This window comes from Lutjanus erythropterus, chromosome 22 (assembly GCF_056507025.1).
Source record: "Lutjanus erythropterus isolate fLutEry1 chromosome 22, fLutEry1.hap2, whole genome shotgun sequence".
Classification (NCBI taxonomy): Eukaryota; Metazoa; Chordata; class Actinopteri; order Lutjaniformes; family Lutjanidae; genus Lutjanus; species Lutjanus erythropterus.
In genome coordinates this window covers 27,763,296-27,777,356 of record NC_139338.1, presented here as the reverse complement: position 1 = coordinate 27,777,356, position 14,061 = coordinate 27,763,296, and the positions used below count along the sequence as shown (strand labels likewise).

At 32.4% G+C, this 14,061-nt stretch overlaps 1 protein-coding gene across 1 annotated transcript in view; it reads right to left on the bottom strand.

The window, feature by feature from the left end:
• The window catches only part of cpm (carboxypeptidase M), a 51,648-nt gene that overhangs the window by 23,777 nt on the left and 13,810 nt on the right, over positions 1–14,061 (bottom strand). Inside the window, exons 4-7 of the mRNA XM_084710528.1 lie at positions 12,927–13,099; positions 9,850–9,949; positions 9,567–9,672; positions 8,495–8,665 (exon numbers count right to left, since the gene is read on the bottom strand). Coding sequence (XP_084566654.1) covers positions 8,495–8,665; positions 9,567–9,672; positions 9,850–9,949; positions 12,927–13,099 — 550 coding nt within the window. The remainder of the gene's footprint in view (positions 1–8,494; positions 8,666–9,566; positions 9,673–9,849; positions 9,950–12,926; positions 13,100–14,061) is intronic.

The window sequence follows — 14,061 nt, the reverse complement described above, 5'->3', positions numbered from 1 at the left end:
TATGTATGTATGTATGTAAGTATGAATGTATGTATGTATGTGTGTATGTATGTATGTATGTATGTATGTATGTGTGTATGTATGTGTGTATGTATGTATGTATGTATGTATGTAAATATGTATCTGTGCATGTATATATGCATGTATGTATGTATGTATGTATGTATGTATGTATGTATGTATGTATGAATGTATGTATGTAAGTATGTATGTGTGTAAGTATGAATGTATGTATGTAAATATGAATGTGTGTATGAATGTAAGTATGTATTTGTGTATGTATGTATAAATGTATGTTTGTATTGTGTATGTAAGTATGAATGTATGTATGTATGTATGTAAATATGTATGTGCGTATAAATTTATGTATCTAAGTATGAATGTATGTATGTATGTATGTATGTATGTATGTATGTATATATGTAAGCATGTATGAATGTATGTATGTATGAACGCATGTCTGTATGTAAGTATAACTGTATGTTTGTACGAATGTATGTGTGTATGGGTGTTAGTATGTATGTGTTTATGTATGTATAAATGTATGTTTGTATGTTTGTATGTAAGTATGTATGACTGTATGTGTGTATGTGTGTATGTATGTATGTATGTATGTATATATGGATGGATGGATGTCTATAAGTATGAATGTATGTATGTATAAATGTATGTATGTATGTATGTACGTATGTATGTAAATTCAAATTTTTCTATCTATGTAAGTATGAATGTATGTGTGTATGTATGTATGTATGTATGAATACATGTATTTATGTATGAATGTATGTATGTGTGTAAGTATGTAAGTATGAATATATGTATGTATAAATGTATGTAGCTATGAATATATGTATGTATATAAGTATGAATGTATGTATGTATGTATGTATGTTTGTATATATACATATATATATGTATTTATGTATGTATGTATATCTGTGAATATGTATGTATGTTTGTAAGTATGAATGTATGTATGCATGTATGTCTGTATGAATGTATGTGTCTATGTATGTATGTTAGTATGTGTGTATGTTTGAATAAATGTATGTTTGTTGTGTGTGTGTATGTATGTGTGTAAATATGAAATTCTGTATGTAATTAAGTATGAATGTATGTAAATATGAATTTCTGTATATACTTATGAATGTATGTATGTCAGCAAGAACATATATACATGTGCATGAATAAAGTGAAATGTGTACTTACATGCATACATATACATACTTATATACACACATACATTCATACTTATAAACATACATACACACATACTTACATACATACATACACACATACTTGCATACATACATACATACATACATAAATACATAAATACAAAAAACATTTATACATACATTCATATTTACATACATACATTTGTACGTACTTACATTCATACTTATGTATATACATACAAAAATTCATATTTACATACATGTATATATACAGACATACTTACAGACCTACACACATACATACTTACAGACATACATATAAACATACATACATACATTCATATTTGCATACATACTTCATACTTACCTATATACAAGCATACACACATACATACATACATAGACACACAACAAAAATACTTACATACATACATACATACATATATACATACATACATACATACATACATGTAGACATAATTTCATACTTACATACATACTAGCATACACACATACATACTTCGATAAATACGCAAAAACATAAATGTATTCATACACACGTATATACTTTTTTACTGACATACATACCGTCATACTTACATACATACAAAAATTCATATTTACACACATACATACATACATACATTTATAGTTCCATTAAAAACATTCATATTTACATGCAAACATTCTTTCTTACATACACACATACCTATATACATCCACACATATAGATACAAACATTCATAATTATATGCATACTTATATACATACATTCATATTTACATGCATATATACTTACATATATACACACAGTTATACTTATATACATACATACATACATTCATACTTACATACACATACTTATCTACATATACATATATACACAAATATTCATACATTCATACATACATACATAATTTACTACTTACATATGTATATATATATACATACATGCATACTTATATACATATAAAAATTCATACTTACCTACATACATACATACACAAACACATACCTATATACATAAATATATTCATAATTACATACATACAAAAATTCATACATACATGTAAGTCTGATTTCATGTATGAATGAATGTATGTATGTAAGTATGAATTTTTGTACAAATGTAAGTCTGAATGTATGTATGGATATATGTAAGTATGTATGTATGTATGAACATTTTTATATATTTGTGTATGTATGTATGTATGTATGTATGTGTGTATCTATATAGGTATGTGTATATGTAAGTATTTGCCTATGTATGTGAGTATGAATATATGTATGCATATAACTATGAATGTATGTATGTATGTGAGTATGTCAGTAAGAACACATGTGTATGAATACATGTATGTGTGTATATGTATGATTGTAAGGATGTGTGTATGTATATATGTATGAATGTATGTAAGTATTAATGTATGTATGTATGTATATAACCATGAATGTATGGGTGTATATATGTAAGTATGTATGTATTTATATAATTATGAATGTATGTATGTATATATGTATGTATGTAAGTATGAATGAATGTATGCATGTAAGTATGTCAGCAAGAACGAATATATGTATGTATGAAGACATGTATGTGTGTATATGTGTGTATATGAAAATGTATGTATGAATGTATGTAACTATGTGTGTGTATGTAATTAAGGACAGACACTACAACATACATACACATACTTACATACATGACATACATACGTACTTACATACATACTTTCATACGTGCACACTTGCATATATACGTCCTTACATACTTGCAAACTTGCATACTTGCGCACTTGCATACTTGCATACTTGTATACTTGCATACTTACTTACATACTTACATACATACACACGTGCATACATACATATAGGCATACATACATACAGACTTACTTCCATACTTAAAAAAACACACACATACATACTTAAATACATAGTTACATACATACATACATACATACATACATACAGATATACATACAGATATACATACATATTTACTTGCATACATACATACTTTCATACATACATACATACTTACACACAGATATGAATACATACTTACATTCATACATACATACATACATACATACATATATACATATAGGAAAACATACATACATACATACATACATACTTACAGACAGACATACATGCACACATACATACAGATATACATACATATTTACTTACATACATACATACTTACATTCATGCATACGTATTTACATACACACGTACTTACATACATACTTGCACACTTGCATACTTGCGTACTTACATACTTACTTACATACTTACATACATACACACTTGCATACATACATATAGGCATACATACATACAGACTTACCTACATAGATACGTACATACTTGCATACATACTTACATTCATACATACTTACATACATATATACACAGACATACATACTTACATACATACAAACAAACACACACACACACACACACACACACACATACTGAAATACATACTTACATACTTACAGACAGACATACATGCATACAGACATACATACATACAGATATACATACATATTTACTTGCATATATACGTACATACATACTTACATATACACATACATACATACAAACATTCATATATACATACATACATTCATAAATACTTACATACATACATACATACATACATACATAGTTACATACATACATACATATATACATACATACACACTTACATACATACATACATACATACATAAATACATACATACAAACATTCATACTCATATACAAACATACATTCATACATACATTCATTCTTACTTACATATATGCATACATTCAAACATTTATATATACATACATACATTCATAGATATATACACAATTACATACATACATACATACATACATACATAAGTACTTACCGACATACACACATACATACATACATACATACATACATACACACATACATACTTACATATATACAAATATTCATACTTACATACATACATACATACAAACATTCATACATACATACATACACATACATACATACATACTTACATACATACTTGCATACATTCATACATTCATACATACATACATACACACTTACATACATACATAAATACATACATACATACATACATTCATACATACATACATACTTACATACATTCATACATAAATACATACATACATACATACTTACATACATACATACATTCATACATACATATATTCATACATACATACAAACATACATTCATAGTTACATACATACATACATACATACATACACACATACATTCATACTTACATACACACATACATACACACACACACACACACACACATACATACATACATACATACATACATACATACATACATACATACATACACACACATACATACATACATACATACATACATACATACAATCACACATTAATACATATATACATACATACATTCATACAAACATACACACATGCATACATACATTCATATGTACATACATACATACATACATACATACATACATACATACGTCCATACATACATACATATACACAGACATGAATACATATTTACATTCATACATACATACATACATATATACATATAGGAAAACATACATACATACATACATACATACATACTTACAGACAGACATACATTCACACATACATACAGATATACATACATACATATTTACTTGCATACATACATACTTACATTCATGCATACGTACTTACATACATACATACACACGTACTTACATACATACTAGCACACTTGCATACTTGCGTACTTACACACTTACCTACTTGCATACTTACATACTTACTTACATACACACGTGCATACATACATACAGACTTACCGACATAGATACGTACATACTTACATACATACTTACACTCATACATACTTACATACATATATACACAGATACATACATACATACACACAGACATACATACTTACATACATACATACATACTTACATACATACTTACAAACACACACACACACACACACACACACACACACACACACACACACACACACACACACTGAAATACATACTTACAAACTTACAGACAGACATACATGCATACAGACATACATACTTACATATACACATACATACATACAAACATTCATATATACATACATACATTCATAAATACTTACATACATACATACATACATACATACATACATACACACTTACATACATACATACATACATACATACATACATACATACAAACATTCATAATCATATACAAACATACATTCATACATAAATTCATTCTTACTTACATATATGCATACATTCAAACATTCATATATACATACATACATTCATATATATAAACACAATTACATACATACATACATACATACATACTTACCGACATACACACATACATACATACATACATACATACATACACACACACATACATACTTACATACATACATAAATTACATACATACATTCATACATTTATACATACATACATACATACATACATACTTACATACATACATTCATACATTCATACATACATACACACCTACATTCATAGTTACATACATACATACATACATACATACATACATACAGACATACACACATACACACATACACACACACACACACACACACACATACATACATACATACATACACACATACATACACACACACATACATACAATCACACATTAATACATATATACATACATAAAACCATACAACCATACACACATGCATTTATACATTCATATGTACATACATACATGCATACATTCATTCTTACATACATACATACAAACATACATTTATAAATACATCCATATGTAGATACATACATACTTACATACATTCATAAATACATGCTTACTTACATACATACACACATACATTCATACTTATATACAAATATTCATACTTACATAAATACATACATTCATAAATATATACATAGGTACTTACAGACATACACACATACATACTTACATACATATATACATTCACACTTACATACATACATACATACATACATACATACATACATACATACTTACATACATACATACACACACATACATTCATTCTTACTTACATATATGCATACATACAAACATTCATATATACATACATACATTCATACATATATACACAATTACATACATACATACATACATACATACATACATAAATACTTACCGACATTCACACATACACACATACATACATACATACATACTTACATACATACGAATTTTCATACTTACATACATACATACATACATTCATACATACATACGTACATACATACATACATACATACATTCATACATTAATACATACATGCATACATATATACATACATACATACATTCATACATACATACATACATACATACATACATACATACATTCATACATTAATACATACATGCATACATTCATACATACATACATACATTCATACATACATACATACATACATACATACACACATACATACATACATTCATACATTAATACATACATGCATACATATATACATACATACATACATTCATACATACATACATACATTCATACATACATACATACATACATACATACACACATACATTCATACTTACATACAGACATACACACATACATACACACACATACATACATACACACATACATACACACACATACATACATACACACATACATACACACACATACATACATACATACATACATACATACATACATACAATCACACATTAATACATATATACATACATACATTCATACAAACATACACACATGCATACATACATTCATATGTACATAGATACATGCATACATTCATTCTTACATACATACAAACATACATACATACATTTATAAATACATACATATATACATACATCCATATGTAGATACATACATACTTACATACATTCATACATTCATAAATACATGCTTACATACATACATACACACATACATTCATACTTATATACAAATATTCATACTTACATACATACATACACACACATACATTCATACTTACATACATACAAAAATTCAAATTTACATACATACATACATACATACATACATACATACAGACAGACAAACAGACATACATACAGACATACTTACATACATAGAAACATTCATACATACATTCATACATATATACATAGGTACTTACAGACATACACACATACATACTTACATACATACATACATACATTCACACTTACATACTTACATACCTACATACATACATACATACATACATACATACATACATTCATACTTACATACATACATACACACACACACATACATTCATACTTACATACATACAAAAATTCAAATTTACATACATACATACATACATACATACATACATACATACATACAGACAAACACGCATACATACATACATACTTACATACATAGAAACATTCATATATACATACATACATACATACATATATACATACATACATACGTACATACAAATATTCACACTTACATACATACATACATACATACATACACACACAAATATTCATACGTACATACATACATACATTCCTACTTACGTACATTCATACATACATTAATACTTATGTACATACATACATTTAAACATACAGACATTCATACTTACATACATACATACATACATTCATACAGACAAACACACATACATACATACATACATACATACTTACATACATATATACATTCACACATAAATACATAAAAACATACATTTATACATACATACATACAAACATTCATATATACATCTATACATACACACATACATACATACATACTTACGTACATACAAATATTCATACTTACATAAATACATACATTCAGACACATACGTACTTACATACATACATACTTACACACATACATACTTACATACAAACATACATTTATACATACATAGACACATATATACTTAAATACATACATAAATTCATACTTACCTATGTATTTGTGTAAGTATGCCTGTTTGTGTGCAAGTATGTAATATGTATTTATGTGTGTGTGCATGTAAGCATGTATGTGTGTATGTAAGTATGTAAGCATTTTTTATGCACGTTTTTATTTATGTATGTATGTCTGTATGTATGTAAGTATGAATGTATGTATGTACTAAAGAAATAAACTTAAAATTCTAAATGTGTGAAATTAATCACCACAAACGTTTCTGTCTTGTTTTATCCGGATTCAAACCCTGACTTCACTCGGCCGTGCTCACCTGAGAGAGGGTACCACTGGTACCCATTGGTGATTCCCTCCAGGAATGGCCTGCTGTCACCACAGCGATCGCCATGGTGCATGGAGGCGTGATTGTGTGAGTACACCTTGGCCAGGTGAATGAACACATCGTCATCAGGGCTGATGCTGGCCCCGCCCACCTGCTCGCTGCCTGAAGAAACAGACATGAAGGCCATTGAGCAGTTGGCCTGTGTAGCTAACATCAGTAATACTCTGACATGAATCATTGCCTACAAACCAAGAGATTTAAGACAACTATGCTGAATTTTTCAGCACGTCCAGTCACCCTACATTCAATAATGTGCCTGAACGCATTGTGTGTGTGTGTGTGTGTGTGTGTGTGTGTGTGTGTGTGTATACACAGACGCTGCTTCTGCTCAACTAACATGCTGCTCACACTACACCTCCTGTACAAAGGAACTTAGAAACACTGCCTTTAAGAACAGCTAATTCTGTATCAAAGTCTTCACTTCAACCGTGTGTGTTAAACAGCAGTAAATGTGTTGAGAATTAATAGAAATCATCGGAGTTTGGACCCTCAGGCCCAAAAATAGAGTCTCACGCAGCAGGATTACCGACTTATCTGGATAACTTCACTCAGTAAAAAAACAAAATCCACTTAAATCTGGGAGATGGACTTAAATAAAGGAGATTTTCTGGGTTTTATTCAGTTAAATTATCAATCTGAATTCAGTTTGTTGCGTTATAAAAAGGCATCATGTTGTTTTTTAAACGAAAAAATAAAACATCTGCACTTGTTTCTGATCGCAGTGTGTGGGCAAGTTGCTCAGCTGAACTTGTATATTTATCTGACGCTTCTTGAGAACGTCATGGGACTGAATTTAAGAGTCTGTTTCCTGTCGCGTCAGTAAATCTGCACTTTGATTTACTGATCTTTAAAAATATATATATATACCAGAAAAAAACTTTCCTGGGATTGTTGTGGACCACCGAGTTTGTCTCTCATGGAGTCCTTGTCTTATTGTTGTTTATCTTTGAACTTCCTTTGTGTTGTGAGAAACTTTCAACTACAGTTTCTGAGTGTTTTTTACCTCCGTTGCTGTTGTCGTAAGGATAACTGGCCACCAGAGCTCCTCCGTGAAGGTTTGCAGAGAGGACAAAACTTTCCGTCCTCAACCAGCCAATCACAGCTCGGACCTGAAACACATCACGCAGCGACAAGCCAATCACAGCAGGGGACTTAAACACATCATATTTTAATGTTGTTAAACTATGGGGTGAAAAAATCTGAAGGAAATGAACTGCTGATGGTAAGTAACCAGTATTGAGTTGCTGGTCCCAGTCTCAGGATAAAAATAAGGTCACATGACCAACCTCAGCCTCCCGTTTCTCCTCGTCAACCTGCTGTTGTCTTTTGAGACCAGCGAACGCATCGGGGAAGTTCCTGTTCAGATCAATGCCGTTAAAATTGAACCTGAAATAGACAGAGACAAACTGTTTACTGCATTATATGGGGACTGACCAACTCCAAGGGCTTGACCCTTCCTAAGTCCGGCCCCTTTTTGCTCCATGCTCCAATAGGAGTTCTCGAGCTCCATTTGAACGTAGCATTAGATATGTTTTGTGCTAATCTCATCTATGTCAAAAGAAAACAGAATTTTGAAACACATTTCACTGCAACGTTTTCTAATTTCAGCTTTTAAACTTTACAGCTTTTCTCTGTTTTATATCATAATTATATCATATATAAATATTAATATGATTAAATTAAGTATCTGTGGTTTTGGTGCGTTCAGGTGGACAAAGAACGTGGTTTGCAAACATTGCTCTCATCACTCAGTTGTGATCGATATTTTTGTTTTGTTCTGCAGAATTTATAGATCAGTTTAGTCGGTTGAAGAGAAGCAGCAGCTGCTGCCGAGGCTCCCCTGGGCCAGGCACTCGTGCTGAAAAGTGTTTCCCACGGTCTTGTGACTGCCTGCAGGAAGTGAGTGAGCGTGTCTTTATTTACACAGCAGCAGGAGTCAGTGAACGCCTCAGACTCCTCAGAGAGCAGTTTGTGACAATCAGCAAAATAAAATCAAACAAGTTAAACGGACAATAAAAGACGAATTCACTCGTTTGTTTTTACACTCTGAGTTCAAAGGGAGGCAGTACCTTATATATTCTGTTTCCCCAATAAAAAAATAACTTAGGATAACTTAAAAATCAAACATGACAGATTCCCACGTCACTGTCGTTTCAGCTGAATCTCACGCATCTCTTTTTCAACATTATTGACAAGATTTGGTCCTATTTTAGCTGATCATTCCAATATTTTGATCATAATGTAAAGGAAACATGTTCTGGATTAATAAAGAAATAAAAAATAACAAGTAAAAAAAGACCAGAGTGGCTGAAAAGCCAAGATCTCGTACTATTTTAATTTAATTTAATTTAAACTTTAAAATTAACTTCAGTGGACTTTTCTCTCCTGGTTTGTTTGCAGCAGTTCTGAAACTGTTCTTGGTTTCTGTACCATTGATACTTTTATGTACTTTTACTTGTAACTGAGTACCTTTGAGGACCATTGTACTGGTACTTTTATTTAGATAAAGGATCTACATATTTCTTCCACCACTGTTCTTGCTTAAAAAAACAACAACATTTAATTTTTTCATCGTAGTTTTTGTCTCTTCATCCACCTGAACGCGTCTAATTTTTGTGTAATGAGGTGAGATAATCTCTCCGTCTCAGGAAGTTTATTTCTGCTCCAAACAGGTGAAACAATTTTCTCACTTTGAGACGCTTCAGTGAAACGTTTCCTTATACGGTTTGGAAAGTGGTGACCTCAGACCACACACACACACGCACGCACGCACACACGCACGCACGCACACACGCACACACGCACGCACGCACGCACACACGCACACGCACACACACACACACACACACACACACACAATAATCCCAACCAAAACCCACATCTAAACCCTTTAATGTAACATTAAAGAGAGGAACAACGTTCCTAAAGTTCCCATAATGAGAGTGTGAGAACAGATTTACATCCTCATACTGTGATTAATTCAACAACATGGACACACACACCTGTACGGTCCATTAGAAGAAGACAAAACACTTCTAATTAGATACTTACAGACCTTTAACGTGACTCTAATCTGTGTGTGTGTGTGTGTGTGTGTGTGTGTGTGTGTGTGTGATAAAGATCTGTAGCGTGTGTGTTTCTTGACTATCAGAGTGATGTGGGCGTTGGAGCGTCACATAGTTTAGTCTAACAATCGTGTGTGTCGTCTCAAATCTATAACATCTTGTTTTGACATTTGGACACACACACACACACACACACACACACACACACACACACACACACACACACATGTTTTAACCCTGTATGAGGCAGACATTTAACAGGTTTGTGGCAGACCCTTAAATAAACATGTATAAAAATATTTTTTCTCTTCATGATATACGTGTTAATTAACATTTTTATCAACCATGTATTAATATAAGTTAGTATCATAATTAACATGTAAACTTTAAATAAATCTTTGCATGTTATTATAGTGTTAATTAACTGTTCCTTTATGCTTAGTATTATTAATTAATGTTAATAGCATCTTTATGAACTCTTGAATACTGTCTGAATCAATTAGGGGTCACTGCTGTGTTCACTGATGATGATTTTATAATAAACTGTAACTTTATTCACTCAGTGCCAAACATCCATGCTGTTTACACTGTTGTTCTTCTTCTTCTGTTCTTGCAGCCTGTATCCTGCATACATGACGTACCTTAAAACTTCTAAGTTTTGGACCCTGCCAGCAAAAATAATTAGGGCCACAATTCATCACATATTAATTCATATTAATAACAGAACACTTCTGAATATTCCATCATAAGATTTTCGGCCATTATCAGAAACTTAAACATCACATTTGTGTCCGGCCCACGGAAACCTGATCAATTTCTCAAGTTGCACCCGATGAAAAATACTTGCTGAACTCTGTTTTCGGGATGTTGTGAAAAAGGAAAAGGTTTGGAAGGAAAACAGGGAGCTGTTGGGAGTTAAAAGTGAGTAGAACCGATGCCGACACATCCAGCAGACACAGAGCAACATCATCATTCATTTGTAGTTGTGTTTGTGTCACCTGATGAACGCAAGACCAATATTTGCTCTCATTTTGGTCTCCGTCACCAAATATCTGCCTCTTTAGCTGCTAAATAACCCACTATGTTCACCAGCTCGTCTCCAATTGAGCCTGTCTGCTGTTTGCTGCTGAAAACATCAAACAAAAACAGTAAATGTGCTGGAATGAAATGGTGGATTAGTCACTAATTTCAACAAATCACCAGTGATCCACTAATAAACCGTAGCATGTTGAATCTGTGTGTGTGTGTGTGTGTGTGTGTGTGTGTGTGTGTGTGTGTGTGTGTGTGTACGTGAGTACCTGCCCTGGCTGTACTGGCAGTGTGTGCCTGAATCGTCGAAGCCGTCGGGGTTCATCGTCGGCAGGATGTGGATGCGGGTGCTGTTCAGTAACTGCAATGACCACGTTTCGTTGTTACGGTAACCACGCACCAGGTCGTCGATCAGCTGTAGCAGCAGCACCCGGCCAAGGACCTACACACACACACACACATACACACACAGACATTAAAATTCACAAAAACTACACATTTGAGTAGGTAAATGTGATTAAATGTGGAAAAAGGTTCAATAGAAACACTGAGTCGTTTCTCAGCTTAAATCGACTAAAATTTGAATGGAGTTTGGTGCTTCTGAATGAACTTCCTCTGACACTGCTGCTCAGTTTTACATTTTTATTCATTCATTCAGTTTTTTTTTTCTGACAGGACATGACTCGATGAGACTGCATGTTCCCTCCTGATGGACACCAGCGGGGGAGGAAGTGATGTCGTGAGTCAGCGCGGAATCGAAACGCGATCCAGAAGAGACGAGTCAGAGGCTGTTTTTCTGACACTGATTGGATCGTAGGGGCAGAATGAAAAAAAAAGAAAAAACTTTGTGAATGAATGAATGAGAGCCTCAGGAGACAGAAAGAGAGAAGGGTGGGAAAGGTGTGTGTGAGTGTGTGTGCACAAAGCCGCTGCACACACACACTCATGTCAGGACTAGCTCAGCCTCCAGCCATCATTTTGTTTTCCTCCAACAGTCGTCTAAACTGTCTCCCTCTTTTCTCCCTGCTGCCGTCACTAACAGGTATTGTGCGCCGATCACAGCCTGAGATTTCTTCTTCTGTGGTGTCTTAGAGTGCCATTGTTGTCCTGTGACACCGGCTGACATTTTCCCTTCATTACCATCAAAACACACACAGACTGGAGTTTACTTTCAGTCAATCTGAAGATTTGAAGAAAGACTTTGTCAAGGATTCTTTGTAAGACTGAGGGTTCTATTAAGAACCCTTTTTCATCCAAAGAACCCTGGGTGGAGGGATGGACGTTTAAAGATGGTCACCTTCAAATGTTTCGACCAGTATTTTTTAAATGTAGATGTATCTGGTTCTTTGGAGAACCCTCTGAAAAAAAGAGAGTTATAGGTGAAAGCCCCTCCAGAGGGTTCTA